Raw genomic sequence first — 15,145 nt, forward strand, 5'->3', positions numbered from 1 at the left:
TCCAATGCATTTACATCTTACTTGCATCCATAGAGTGTGCACTCCACACTAGTGACTATACTAGTTGATTTTTCAGCTTCATGATGATGCTTTTACACTTCCAGACACTATTTAAGTCAGGGGCATGCTTCTTGCCATAGCTAATCTAACCTCAGGATGTCCAAAAGTGCCTTGTAGCCAATTAATTACTTTTGAAGTGCATTCGCTGTTGTGCTGTAGGAAACACAGGAACAAAATTGAGCGTAGCAAGATTCCACAAGGATCAAAGAAATAAATTACTAGATAACGCATAGAAACAGCAAAAATAGAAGCAGGAGGAGGTCATTCAGCACTTCGAGCCTGCTCTGCCATTCAATATGATCGTGGCTGGTCCTCCATCTCAACACCGTACTCCTGCTCTCTCCCCATACACCTTGATGGCTTTAGGGTCCAGAAATCTATATATTTCCTTCTTAAATATGTTCAGTGACTTGGCTTCCACAACCCTCAGTGGTAGAGAATTCCACAGATTCACCACTCTGAGTGAAGAAGTTTCTCCTCAGCTCAGTCCTAAATGGCCTTCCCCATATCCTGAGACTGTGACCCCTTGTTCTAGAACCCCAGCCAGAGGAAACATCATCCCTGCATCCAGCCTGTCCAGCCCTGTCAGAATTTTATACATTTCAATGAGATCCCCTCTCATTCTTCTAAACTCCAGTGAATACAGGCCTAGTCAGTCCAATCTCTCCTCATACGACAATCCTGCCATCCAGGAATCAGTCTGGTGAGCCTTTGCTGTATTCCCTCTATGGCAAGTATATACTTTCTTAGGTAAGGAGACCAAAACTGCACACAATACTCCAGGTGTGGTCTCACCAAGGCCCTGTACAGCTGCAGTAAGATATCCTTGCTCCTGTACTCAAGTTTTCTCGCAATGAAGGCCAACATACCATTTGCCTTCTTAACTGCTTGCTGCACCTGCATGTTTGCTTTCAGTGATCAGTGTACAAGGACACCCAGGTCCCTTTGTACATCAACATTTCCCAATCTATCACCATTTAAATAATACTTTCTGTTTTTCCTACCAAAGTGAATAATTTCACATTTATCCACGTTATACTGCATCCAGTATGTATTTGCCCACTTACTCAACTTGTCTAAATCACCTTGAAGCCTCTTAACATCCTCCTCACTACTCACATTCCCGCCTAGTTTTGTGTTGTCAGCAAACTTGGAAATATTACATTTGGTTCTCTCATCCAAATCATTGATATATATTGTGAATAGCTGGGCCCTGATCCCTGCGGTACCCCACTAGTCTCTGCCTGCCATTCTGAAAAAGACCCATTTATTCCTACTGTTTCCTTTCTGCTAACAATTCTCAATCCTTGCCAATATATTACCTCAATCCCATGTGCTTTAATTTTACACAGTAACCTCTTATGTGGGACTTTATCAAAAGCTTTCTGAAAGTCCAAATACACCACATCTACTGGTTCTCCCTTATCTATTCTGCTTGCTACGTCCTCAAAAAACTCCAATAGGTTTGTCAAATATGATTTCCCTTTCATAAATCCATGTTGATTTTGTCTGATCCCATTGATATTTTCTAAATGTCCTGTTATCACACCGTCTATAATAAACTGTAGCATTTTCCCTGCCACTGATGTTAGGCTAATTGGTCTGTAATTCCATTTTTTTCTCTCCCTCCTTTTTAAAATGGTGGGGTTACATTTCCCACCCTCCAATCTGCCGGGACTGTTCCCAAATCTACAGAATTTTGGAAGGTGACAACCAATGCATCCACTATTTCCATGGCCACCTCCTTTAGTATCCTGGGGTGTAGATTATCAGGCCCTGGGGATTTATTGGCTGTCAGTCCCATTAATTTCTCCAGCACTGCTTTTTTAGTGATTCTAATTTCCTTCAATCCCTCCTTCTCACTATACCTTTGGTTCACTAGTATTTCTGGGAAGTCATTTGTCTCCCTCTGTGAAGACAGAACTAAAGTAGTTGTTTAATTGCTCTGCCATATCCTTGTTCTCTTATTCTAAATTTTCCTGTTTCGGACTGTAAGAGACCTACATTTATCTTCACTCATCTTTTTCTTCTTACATACTTATAGAAGCTTTTGCATTCCTCTTATGTTCCTTGTAAGTTTACTCTCATACTCTTATTTTTCCCCTCTTAATCAATCTCTTGGTCCTGCTTTGCTGAATTCTAAACTGCTCCCAATCCTCAGGCTTGCTACTTTTTCTAGCAACTTTATACGACTCCACTTTGGATCTAATACTATCCATAATTTCTTCTGTTAGCCATGGTTGGGCCACTTTTCCTGTTGTATTTTTGCGCCAGAAAGGAACTGTTGCAATGCATACATTAATTCCTTAAATATTAGCCATTGTCTATCCACCGTGAGGCCTTTTAATGAAGTTCCCCAATCTATCTTAGCCAACTCATGCCTCATACCTTCGTAGTTTCCATTGTTTAGATTTAGGACCCTAGTTTTGGGTTGGACTACTTCACTTTCCAATCTAAGGAAGATATCTATCATGTTATGTTCACTGTTCCCTAAAGGACCCCACATAACAAGATTATTAACCCTTTCTCATTGCACAAAACCAAATCTAGGATAGCCTGTTCCCTCGTTGGTTCCTCGATGTACTTGTCTAAAAAAAATCTAGTACACACTCCTGGAATTCATCCACCACAGTATTATTGCTAATTTGGTTTGCCCAGTCTATATATAAGGTCGCTCATGATTACTGTAGCACCCTTGTTACATGCATCTCTAATTTCCTGTTTAATGCCATCCCCTACCTTACCACTACTGTTTGGAGCCTATACATAACTCCCACTAATGTTTTCTGCACCTTGTTGCTTCTTAGCTCCACCCAGACTGATTCTACACTTAGGTTTTCTGAACCAATAGTTTCTTTCACTAGTGCACAGCTTTCATCCTAAACTAACAATGCCATGCCACCTCCTTTTTGCCTGTCCTTTCTAAATATCAAATACCCTTGGATATTCAGTCATTTTGGACCCATTTACACCTATTTGCTAATTTGTCTACCTTAATGCGAATGCACCATGCATTCAGTTAGTGCCTTCAGACTTTCCTTTTTACATTTTTTTAACACTATGGTATGGCCCTATTTGCTGCTAGTCCCCTTTTCCTCTGCCTTCCACTTTTGCTTTTTACTTTTCTGTCTTTCATTTCTTTATTTCCTCCTCATGTCTCCCCACTCAGGTTCCCATCCCCATTCCACTTTAGTTTAAACCCTTCCCCCATAGTGCTAGCGAATACCCCTGCGAGGATATAGATCCTGGTCCTGCTGGGGTGCTACCCTCCCAGCTTGTACAGGTCCAATCTATTTTAATGATGGTGATCAGAGGATAAAAGTAAACAGGGGCACTGAGGAGAGCTCCCCTGCTCTTCAAAATAGTGCAATCCATCCAAGAGGGCCTCGGTTTAATGTCTCATGCCCAAAGGTAGCACCTCTGACAGTGCAGCACTGGAACATCGACCAAGATCCCGTGTTTCAGTCCTGGAGTTAGAGCTCAAATTCACAACTTGAGACTCAAGGATGCGAGTGAGATCTACAAATTTAAACCAAATACATCTCGTGGTACTAGAGACCTTTTCTCTTCAAATAATGTGGCTAAATCAGATACAATATTGCAAGCAAACAGAGCGCCTGGAGAAATAATGTTGCTGCACAGAAATAGGTACTCAAGTTACCTTGAGATCATAGTGAGGCGATAATCTAACAGAAGGATTTTGATGGCATTGTAAATCACAAGTGCTTTAAAACATTTTAATCTCCAGGTTGTCGAGATATGTCAGCTCAAAACAGAATGGCCAGCAGGTTGAGATCTAAAAAGATTAATGTTCCTAATGTGTCAGCTTCTTCGTGCAACAAATGTAAAACTATTTAATGCTTCAGGCAGTCATATGCTAATAATTTACTACCTACATTCCAAGTAGTGAATAGTGCACTGGTTGAACTGTTTCCTGAAAGGCTAATGGCTTACCATTTTTTATTTTGAATGGTTCTGTGTCAGCAGGAGCCCGTGAATCAAGGATTTCCTGCTGCTGTGTTTTGACAGCAAGTCGCTGCAGTAACAGTATATTTGTACTTAAGAAAGTCTCTTGATTTCACTGAAACAGAATACCCATGAAAAGGTTGCACACAGTGGGATCAAAGACACAAGACACTTGGGAATGATTGTAAGAAATTAGGTGGATCTTTGTCTGTTCAAATGTCCAAGTTAAAACATTATTGGAGCAGAAGGGCACTTGCCAACCCTGCTGCTTGCTGCTCCCCTCCTTCCCTGATGCTGCCATTCGCTGCATCTTTCCCACTCGCCAACTGTCCCTCCCACCTCACTGTGAGCAATGGCTCAAGGGAGGGGCACTGAGCTAAGAGAAAGCAAACCAGGGACCAGCAAGCATGCCACAGGAAAGACAAAATGGCAGCATAGTGAATACCACTAGATCAAACTCAAGGCAGCAAAATGGAGGCCGGCCCCAGCAGATCTCACATTAACCAGTCAGACTCTTGCTGCAGATCTCACCATTCAAGGTGGCCCATTGTAAGAGTTCCACAAGGACCCAGATTCGTCTCCACGGTGACCACTGCTGCCTCGGAAGGAGAGCTAACGAACATACGAAAAGGCCACCCGGTCCCTGGAGCCTGCTCCACCATTCAGTAAGATCTTGGCTGATCGCAATGTAACCTCAACCCCATATTCCTGCCTACCCCTGACAACATTTCACCCCCTTGCTAATCAGGAATCTATCTAGCTCTGCCTTAAAAATATTTAAAGTCTCTGCTTCCACCGCGTTTTGAAGGAGAGAGTTCCAAAGACACACAACCCTCAGAGAAAAAATTTCTCATCTCTGTCTCAAATGAGCAACCCCTTATTTTTAAACCATTACCCCAACTTCTAGATTCTCCATCAAGACCCTTCAGGATCTTAAAGGTTTCAATTAAATTGCCTCTTACTTTTCTAAACTCCAGTGGATACAAGCCTAACCTGTCCAAACTTTCTTCATAAGACAACTCGCCCATTCCTGGTATTAGTCTAGTAAACCTTCTATGAACTGCTTCTAATGCATTTACATATTTCTTTAAATACTCAAAATGTGGTCTCACCAATGCCCTGTACAAGTGAAGTATAACCTCCCTACTTTTGTAATCGATTCCCCGAATTGCTCATCCAGTGATTGCACTGGGGACTGCAACCTAGAGTTTGGGAACCCCTGTGCTAGATCAAATGTGAATTTTAAATCTGAGATAGATGTAGGTTTTTGTTAACCAAACTTATGAAGTAATACGGAGAAAAGGCAAAATTATCAAGCAATCTAGAATTAAATCATAGATTAATCGTGGTCTCTTTGAAGATTGAGGGACTAAATAGCCTCATTCTGTTCCTATGACTGTGATTTCCTATGACTAGTGTTGTGGCTAATCTATCTCAACTGTCTTTGTTGATAGTATATTGAACCAAGGCAGGGCGACAAAGACTCCCAGGTGTCTTCCAATTGCAGCCATTTAGGGTGCAGTACCCTAGAAGCTAGGGGCACTGACGGACAACCCAGAGATGATAAATTCAAGCCCCACTATAGAATTTGTAAAGATGAATTAAAGAAATCACAATAATACATGAGCTGCCACTTGAAAATGAAAACTGCTGTAGTTTTGTAAAACCTCAACTGGGATCACAAGTACCCTTGAGGACGAGGAGCCTGTCTGGCCTATACAGGACCTAGTTCCTGTGTGATTGACTCTTGATGCCCATGTGCAGGGCTTTTAGCATGTTTCTGCATTAAATTTGTTCTGTTGTTCTATATTTGTCATTGTTCTGTTCACCTACATATTTTATCCAACTCATTCTGTAATTTCTTCCCATTCCATCCTCCCTTCTTGTGGAGCAGTGAGTTTCTGAAACTCAAGTTATTGGTGTAAACTACAATTGGTAGCAAATCTGAGGTACCCCAACACCCCCCCCCCCCACCTCAATCATAATTAACACTCCCTGTGGGTTTTCTATTATTGTCAGTTTCTTTTTCCATTACCAAAATTTAGCTTGAATGCCCATGGATTTGAGTTTGATGAACAGCCTTTCATGTGGAGCTGTTGCCAAAAGCCTTCTGGAAGTTGAGCTTCCCATAATCCACTGTCAACCCGTCAAACTTGGGGATCCCTTCCTTCTGAATCCAAATCGAGTCCTGCTCGCCAAGGCATTTGTCTGAGCATCGTTACATTTACCCTGAGAGTCCATCCCATTGTTTTACACACAAGCGCAAGTGCAATTGTGATTCATGGCATTCCGTGACCAAAGCTACTGAGGAGAAGCAACATTGTGCTCCTAAGCCGTACACAGTTCCAATTGCTCAGTCCAGTTGGAAATTAAATCATAATGTTCCCAAGAAGCAATGTGTAAGATTAATTCATTGCAAGCACTGCACATGAAGTAATAAATACAGGGCACGGTTTAAAAAAAACGAGTATAATGGTCTTTTAATGAACAGTATCAAACAGAAACAAAATCCTGAACAGCAGTGCTTTCTAAAAAAAAAACAAAACAATTCATGTTTCTTTTCCAGGGTGGTGGGGTCCAGGGCTTTAATATCATCGCAACCAAATACATTTGAGCAGATTCTTCAAACCTTCACTGAGGTACGTGCCAGTAGATTGCTCACATATCCTGCTGAGTATATGAAACCAGGTCCGACCCAGGCTGTCAAACTGCCACTGGACACGGAAAGAAACTGGTGAAATGGCCAGTTAAGTGTCACAAAGCAGCCACATTGGCAACTTTCACAGTCTACAGTTCAAGTCACGCTCTACTCCACTACAAAAAATATATAACTTTTCTTCAGGTACACATATATGAAACCACTAACAAACAGGGACATCTTTCTGTTTGGGTCACGCAGTACAGTCTTGATCCGAGACCTGTGCCAACTTAGACAATTTGAGGCAGTGGCGGGATGAGGATGTCTCCCTAGGGAGAACAGAAATACTTGCATTTTACATCAATCTCCCAAAGCGCTTTATTTTGTTTTATTAATGAAGGGCAGTCACTGTTGTAAGGTAGGAAAAGGAGCAGAGCCAATCTGCTTACAGCAAGCTCCCTAAAACAGAAATGAGATAATGACCAGATAATCTTTTTTTTAAATGATGTTGCTTAAGGGATAAATATTGACCCAGGACACTGAGGAGAACTCGTTATCTATGCTTCGAAATTGTGTGTGGGGACTTGTACGACCACCCAAAAGGGCAGGCTTGGCCTCGGCTTAATGTCTCATCTGAAAATCAGCACTTCTACAGGTGTTTCCTCAATACTGACTGTCTGACTGCAACACTCACACAGCACTACCTGTCCAACAGTGCAGAGCAACCTGCGATAATGACCATATGACAGTGCAGTGCTCCCTCAGTCCTAATGCTTTGACAGTGCAGCACTCCCTCAGTACTGACCGTCCGACAGCGCAGCACTCCCTCAGTACTGACCCTCCAACAGTGCAGCACTCCCTCAGGACTGAATCTCCAACAGTGCAGTGCTCCCTCAGTACTGATCCTGACAGTACAGCACTCCCTCAGCACTGAACCTCCGACAGTGCAGTGCTCCCTCAGTACTGGTCCTCCCGACAGTGCAGTGATTCCCCCATTACTGACCCTGCAATAGTGCGGTGCTCTCTCGATACTTACCCCTAGCGCAGCGCTCCCTCAGTGCTGACCAACTGACAGTGCAGCACTCCCTCAGTACTGACCCTCCCGACAGTGCAGTGATTCCCCCATTACTGACCCTCCGATAGCACGGTGCTCTCTCGATACTTATCCCTAGCGCAGCGTTCCCTCAGTACTGAACCTCCGACAGTGCAGTGCTCCGTCTGTACTGACCCTCCGACAGTGCAGTGCTCCCTCAGTACTGATCCTCTGACAGTGCAGCACTCCTTCAGTAATGACCCTCCCGCAGTGCAGCGCTCCCTCAGTACTAACACTTCGACAGTGCAGTGCTCTCTCAATACTGCCTGTCCTTGTGCAGCGCTCCCTCAGTATTGACCCTCCGACAGTGCAGCAATCCCTCAGTACTGACACTCCGACAGTGCAGCAGTCCCCCAGTACCGACCCTCCAATAGCACGGTGCTCTCTCGATACTTATCCCAAGCACAGCGTTCCCTCAGTACTGAACCTCCGACAGTGGTGCTCCGTCAGTATTGACCCTCCGACAGTGCAGTGCTCCCTCAGTACTGACGCTCTGACAGTGCAGCACTCCTTCAGTAATGACCCTCCGACAGTGCAGTGCTCCCTCAGTACTGACCCTCTGACAGTGCAGCACTCCTTCAGTAATGACCCTCCCGCAGTGCAGTGCTCCCTCAGCACTAATACTTCGACAGTGCAGTGCTCTCTCAATACTGCCTGTCCTAGTGCAGCGCTCCCTCAGCACTGACCCTCCGACAGTGCAGCAATCCCTCAGTACTGACCCTCCGACAGTGCAGCAATAATCCCCCAGTACTGACCCTCCAACAGCGCAGCGCTCTCTCAATACTGGTGCAGCACTCCCTCAGCGCTTAATATATGACAGTGCAGCGCTCCCTCAGTACTGACCCTCCGACAGTGCAGCAATCCCCCAGTACTGACCCTCCAACAGCGCAGTGCTCTCTCAATACTAGTGCAGCACTCCCTCAGCGTTTAACATATGACAGTGCAGCACTTCCTCAGTACTATGCCCTGACAGATGAGTGCTCCCTCAGTGATGATCCTCTGACAGGGCAGCATACCTCAGTACTGACCCTCCAACAGTGCAGTGCTCCCTCAGTACTGACCCTCCAACAGTGCAGCAATCCCGCAGTACCTACCCTCTGACAGTGCAGCACTCTTTCTATATTGCCCGTCCTAGTGCAGTGCTCCCTCAGTACAGACCCTCGCACAGTGCAGCACTCCCTCAGTGCTGACCCTCCAACAGTGCAGTATTCCCTCAGTGCTGACCCTCGGACAGTGCAGCACTCCTTCAGTACTGCAGTAGGGAAGGTCAACCCGGATTATGATCTCAGAGTGGGTCTTGAACCCACATCCTCCCAACACAGAGGCGAGGGAGTTACCCACTGACCTGCTGAGCATCACTAACTTCTTCTCTGTTTTAATTTCAGATTTCCAGCATCCACAGAATTTTACGGCCATATGGGGATTAAACCATCCTTCCCAGTATTAGCACCAGTTGTGTCTCTACCTGATCAGCATTAATGCTCCGCCTTCCCAGCATTAACACCACTTGTGTCTTTACCCGCTCAACATTAATGCCCTTCCTGACCAGTATTAACACTAATCTCTGCCCTCTCTCCCACAGAAGAAATGGTCTCAGGTTAGAATGACAAGAGTATGCAGTTACACCCTTCCAAACCCACAACCTCAACCACTTAGAAGGACAAGGGCAGCATGGGAACACCACCACCTGGAAGTTCCCCTCCAAGCCACTCACCATCCTGGCTTGGAAATATATCGGCCGTTCCTTCACTGTCGCTGGGTCAAAATTCTGGACCTCCACCTCTAACAGCGCTGTGGGTGTACCTGCACCACAGGGACTACAGCGGTTCAAGAAGGCAGCCCGCCACCAACTTCTCAAGGGAAATTAGGGATTGGCAACAAATGCTGGTGTAGCCAGTGACTGTCACGTGAAAGAATGAAAAAAAGTGGCAAAGAACAAGAGGTAGAGGGCAGGTGGTGGGGGTCTGTACTTTGAAGTCGAGGGCGTGACAAAACCAGGTAAAACACAAGGGGACTGAGCGACTGCTGGGAAAGTCCCATTCGAAGGGTAGAAAGCATTCCCATTGTGTTTGAGAACCCCTGGCTGCGCTATGCAAAGGCAAGTCAAGGAGTGTCCAAGGTATTCACAGTACTGTAGGTATTTGCTGTGCACCCACAACTCCCCAGAGTCCTGCAGCTTGCCTCGCCAAGGGGGCAACCTCGACACTTCCCCAGCTTCTAGCTAGATTAACTAAACCCCGAGGAGAAGCTCCACTGGGAATTGATTCAGTGATGAGCACCCTTGTTGTAGCCTCCTCCACTTTGGAGGCCAAGCCTGTAAATGCAACCTGCCTTTAAATATTTGTCTCCTTTTCAGATTATTATTAATAATAATACAAAAGATTAAATTCACAGTTTAAGACACAAGGAGAAAAGAATTCAAAGTAATCCTACGATAATACCTACTCCATACAAGCGGAGGGGAGGCTGACAAGATAGTTCCTTTCTTGCCTATAACTGTGGCCCTCAGCCAGGGATATCGCACAGGGCAGCAGGATGTACTTACCTCAGGAAGTGAGGCCGGCTAATACATGCCTCCAAGGGGTTGTCGATTCCAGGGCAAATCTGTCTGGTGGCTTCAGGAAAAGATTAAGGCCTTTGGCTGCAATAATGAAACAAAATGCAACTCTCGCCATTAAAGCTGTGAGTCACTATGCCGTGGGGGGGGGGGGGGGGGGGGGGGGGGGGGGGGGGGGGGGGGGGGGGGGGGGGGGGGGGGGGGAGAAGGAAAGACCCCAAACAAGACCACCCTTTTCCACAAAGGTCTGTTCCTCACGCGGTTGGTATGGTTTTGGGGGTTGCCTGCTACCTTAATGCTATAGAGTTCTGAGTGAAATATTTGAAACAGAGATTGTAGTGGTGGTGGTGCTAGGGGAGAAAGAATTCCACGATCAGTAGGTGGTCTCACGAGGGTCCGACGACAGTCAGGCTGCTCTCGGGCACGGTGTCCTGGTACGACTCCAGCCTAGCTAAGCGGCTCTGCTCCAGTGCGATGGCCTCTGCTGAGTGCTTGCATTTCTCCGACCCGCACTGGCAGGTGAAATATTTACACTTGATGTCCCAGAATCGGTCTCCGTAATCGAAGCTGGAAAAGATAAAGAGGCGGATGGAAAAAAAAAAGAAGTGCTTCAGCCGAGGGTTCAAAATCTCAATGCTCTTAACGTGAACTGAAAAGGAACAATAGGGGGTCATTCAGCTCCTGCAAATCTCTTAGAATCTTATATGTTTCACATGTTGAAACATGTCAGGTCCTGAGGGGGCTTGACAGGGTAGGTGCTGAGACGATTTATTCCCCCTCCTGGGGGAAATCTAGGACGAGGGGGCACGATTTCAAAATAAGGGGTCTCTCATTTAAGACAGAGATGAGGAGAAATTTCTCACGTCAAAGGGTCGTTAGCACTTGGACTTCTCTTCCCCAGCGAACAGTGGAGGTTGGGTCACTGACTGTATGCAAGGCGCAGTTAGACAGATTTTTGATTGACAAGGGGAGTCAGGGGTTATGAGGGGCACGCAGGAAAGTGGAGCTAAGGCCACAGTCAGATCAGTTGGGAGTGTGTCTGACAGGAGGCTGGTGGCAGGGCGCGGGTGCTGGGAGAAAGGACAGTCAAGGTGCCAGCCTGAATCGTGGCCAGCACCAACATGTGCTGCAGCCTTGCCAAGCTCCCTTACTTTATGACCAGATTGGAAACCCCAGCATCAGTCACCCAGCAGGTGTTTCCTTCATGCTATACCCCGTTGGCCGTGCCTTCAGATGCCTCGGCCTCAGGCACTGGAATTCCCTCCCTCAACCTCTCCAGCCTCTCTCTCCTCCTTTAGGTTCTCTTTAAAGCCTATCCCTTTGACTGAGTTTTTGATGACCCGAACCAACGTCTCTTAGTGTCAGTGTCAAATTTTGTTCGATAATGTTCCTGTGCAGCATCTTGTGATGGTTCACATCAAGAACAGTTTCTTTTCATCTGGCGTCTTTAACATAGTAAAACACCCCAAGTCTCTACACCGGAGCTGGTAACAAAATTTGACACCGAGCCACGAAAGCAGATTTTGAGGACAGGCGACCAAAACTTAGCCCAAGAGGTAGGTTTTAAGGAGTGTCTTAAAGGAATATGGAAAGGTGCAGGGAGAGAACTCCAGAGCTCAGGGCCCAGGCATCTGAAGGCATGGTCACCAATGGTGCAGCGGCTAAAATCAGAGGGTACGCAAGAGACTAGAATTAGAGGAAGGCAGAGATCTCAGAGGGTTTTAGGGCTGCAGGAGATTATCATAAGATTATTGGAAACAGGAGCCGGGCATTTGGCCCATCGAGCCTGCACCGCCAGTCAATAAGATCATGGCTGATCTGACTGTGGCTTTAACTTCACTTTCCTGCTTGTCCCCATAATCCTTGACTCCCTTGTCAATCTGCCCAACAGCCCTGAATATATTCAATGACCCAACCTCAACTGCTCCCTGGGGAAAAGAATTCCAAACACCGACGACCCCCGGAAATTCCTCCCCATCTCCGCCTTAAGTGGGAGACCTCTTATTATTAAACAGCGTCTCCTAGTTCTAGATTCTTTCAGAGGTAGGGAGGTTAAAACACTATACAAAGACAAGTTGTGGCTGTTGTTACCAACATGCCCTGTCACATGCTATGTAAATCCAAGCCGGATGGTGAAGCATTAAACAAGACACAGATCTTTTCCTTAGTAGTAGGTTTGTTCACAGGATGCAGCATTACAGATCCCTGCCTCCTAACTACTAGCTCAGTGTCCCAGCTAACTCACTTTATATGCCCTTTTGAAACCACACAGAATAAGCAAATTAGCTAATAAGCTAATTGAAAGCACCTTAAAGGGACACTGTAGCAAAAAGACAAAACTTTAAAGAAAAAACTTATCAAATTAGAGTAATATTCCTGGGACTGATGATACTGTCCAGACCCTGTGGTGCCCTGTGGTCCCGGATGACCTTAAGCCCACCAGTGGACACCGTGCGTTCCCTCTCCAGGGACGCCTGAGCACAAATGCAGCTGCAGAATAGGGCCAGACAGTCGAGTCTAATGGGCAACTCCATGACTTGCTGCCCGGATCTGTTAATGTCTACCCTGGCTAGGCCCGAGAGCAAAACCATGAGGTGGTCCTCTGATCTGCCCGCTTCCCCTCTGCATCAGGTGGCCAAAGATCAGGTGCAGCTGAAGTGCAGTCGAAATTTGAGGAGCAGCCCCCCTCAAATAATCAAAAAGGGGCTGTAACCTCGCACAACCTATGTAAATGTGGAATACTGACTTCCTCGAGGCCACAGCAAATACAGGCGGCCTGGGTGTCTGTGAACCATCTTAATCAATTTGTTGCACGGGAATGCTGCATGCAACACCCTCCACGCCAAATGGGACGACTCCCGGGTAGACAGCCCTCCAGTGGGGGCCCCCGCCACCCACGGGCGACAGGGTGGAACGCCACGGCGAGGGCGAGGGACTGAAGGGTGTGCGGTAGCAGCCTGTACAGGAAATCCCTCCGCGCAGAATGGAAAGACACGGGAGGGAATTACGGGGCTGAGGTTCCCGAGGGAGGTTTCGGGACACGGGGCCAACGTGAAATTCCGTCCGATAGGGGCGGGGGGGGGGGGGGGGGGGGGGGGGGGGGGGGATCGGTTCCAACGGGAGCCGACCTCACACAGACAGTCAGGCTGGACAACCATCTCGACCGCTCGCTGCCTGGACCCGTTGATGGCCACCTTGGCCAGGCCCAGGAGCAGACTTACAAGAAGGTCCTCCTCCCTCTACCCCCTCCTCCAACACACCCCACTTCTGCATCACTGGGTGGCCAAAGATCAGCAGCTGACTCTCTTATACTCTTTTAAAACAAATAAAATAAAATTAACCAAATTGGGATTGACAGCCCCTTAATGGGACACTGAAACGCAAAACAAATTACCAGAGGAAACGTGCAACGTTTCAAAATTAAAATGTCGTTTTGTGGGGTGATGATGTACCCCAGCCCCTGCGGTGCCCTCAAGTGTGCTGGGCTGACTCTTTCAGCCCTTAATCAAACAATTGCCCATCACCTACACATCTTTAACAACATAATCATCCAACCATTAGCACTGCACAGGCTGCAACCCCCTGCTCCAGACACACCTACCCGAGTTCCTCGCCCGTCTTGATATCCCGGCTGCTGAAGAACGCAATCCGGGGAAATCGGAGGTCCTGGTGCAGCATGAAGACACGGACGGGGATGATGTTTGGGTCGCACAGGTGGTTTATGAAGCGGCTCACGTTGCCGTAGTAACGGGCGTCGATGCAATATACCTCCCCGTCCTGGAATACAACCCAAAATAAAGGATAAGGCCTTTCCAGCCGCCAGCTTGCAGATCCAGGATGCTGTACTAGATGCCGTATTAGAGCTAGCAAGTAAAGAACTATCTTTCACACATTCTGCAGCTTAAGCAATAAACCTAACATCTTGAATACACAGTGAAATTGGCCAAATTTCTGGAGTTTTTATCACATGACATCCCACTGCCTGGTCAACAGCCTTCTTCCCCCAACTCCAAAGTATTTTGACAATTGATAAACAAAAACTTTCAAAGCACCTTGGTTTTTTAAAAAAAACACACAATGCCACCTAGGAATTCACTCTATCTCACAGTGTCCAGTGAGATTAATCTTCAAATCCCTGGAGACACGATAACCCAAGCACGGAGCCGATTCCCAGGCTGTTGCATTCTGCCCCTGATCCAACACTAGTGGATCTCAGTTGAGACAGTGGGAGGGGAAGCTGTATTCAACGCCCCGGGTTTGGGAGTATCAGTCACCACTGACTACTTGCCACCTCAACGTGGCCCTCAGTCGGCAGTCAGATGAGCCCTCAGTGAGGCAGCATTACCTTATTATCCAGGTCAAAGAGGTAGGAGTCATCTTCACGCACATCTGCCTCAGCGTCTGAAATGATCTCACCCACATACCTGAATCAAAGAGGAAGCTATTAAAAATGACGAGCGAGAGAGACAGAACGAGAGAAAGCAAGAAAGCTAGATAGAGAGAGCAAGAGAAGTCAAGAGAGAGAGCAAGAGATAGAGGGTGACAGCAGGAAAGAGAGAGCTTGAGGGAGAATGGGAGCAGGTTAGCAAGAGCAAGAGAGACAGAGAGCATGAGAGAGGGCCAAAAAGACTTGCATTTATATAGCGCTTTTCATGACCACCGGACGCCTCAATGTATTTTGCTGCCAATGAAATAATTTCTTGAATTCTAGTTGTTGTTATGTAGGAAACACGGCAGCCAATACACACTCAGCAAATACCCACAAACAGCCACGAGATAATAGCCAGATAATCTGTTTTTTGTGATGCTGATTGAGCGATAAATGCTGGCC

General features: G+C 46.6%; 1 protein-coding gene across 6 annotated transcripts in view; it reads right to left on the bottom strand.

Moving 5' to 3' along the window:
* Positions 1 to 6,479: 6,479 nt before the first annotated feature.
* Positions 6,480 to 15,145, bottom strand: part of ehmt2 (euchromatic histone-lysine N-methyltransferase 2) — an 87,163-nt gene continuing 78,497 nt past the window's right edge. For 5 of the 6 annotated variants that reach the window (XM_041213557.1, XM_041213554.1, XM_041213556.1 and 2 more), the window contains 4 exons: positions 14,660 to 14,738; positions 13,916 to 14,091; positions 10,705 to 10,881; positions 6,480 to 6,740 (listed from right to left, as the gene is read on the bottom strand). In XM_041213557.1, the coding sequence (XP_041069491.1) occupies positions 6,650 to 6,740; positions 10,705 to 10,881; positions 13,916 to 14,091; positions 14,660 to 14,738 (523 nt within the window). In that variant the 3' untranslated portion in view covers positions 6,480 to 6,649. Of the gene's footprint in view, positions 6,994 to 10,704; positions 10,882 to 13,915; positions 14,092 to 14,659; positions 14,739 to 15,145 lie in introns of all 6 variants that reach the window. The other variant, XM_041213555.1, reaches the window with a different exon arrangement.

Source organism: Carcharodon carcharias, chromosome 19 (genome assembly GCF_017639515.1).
Source record: "Carcharodon carcharias isolate sCarCar2 chromosome 19, sCarCar2.pri, whole genome shotgun sequence".
NCBI classification, from domain to species: Eukaryota; Metazoa; Chordata; class Chondrichthyes; order Lamniformes; family Lamnidae; genus Carcharodon; species Carcharodon carcharias.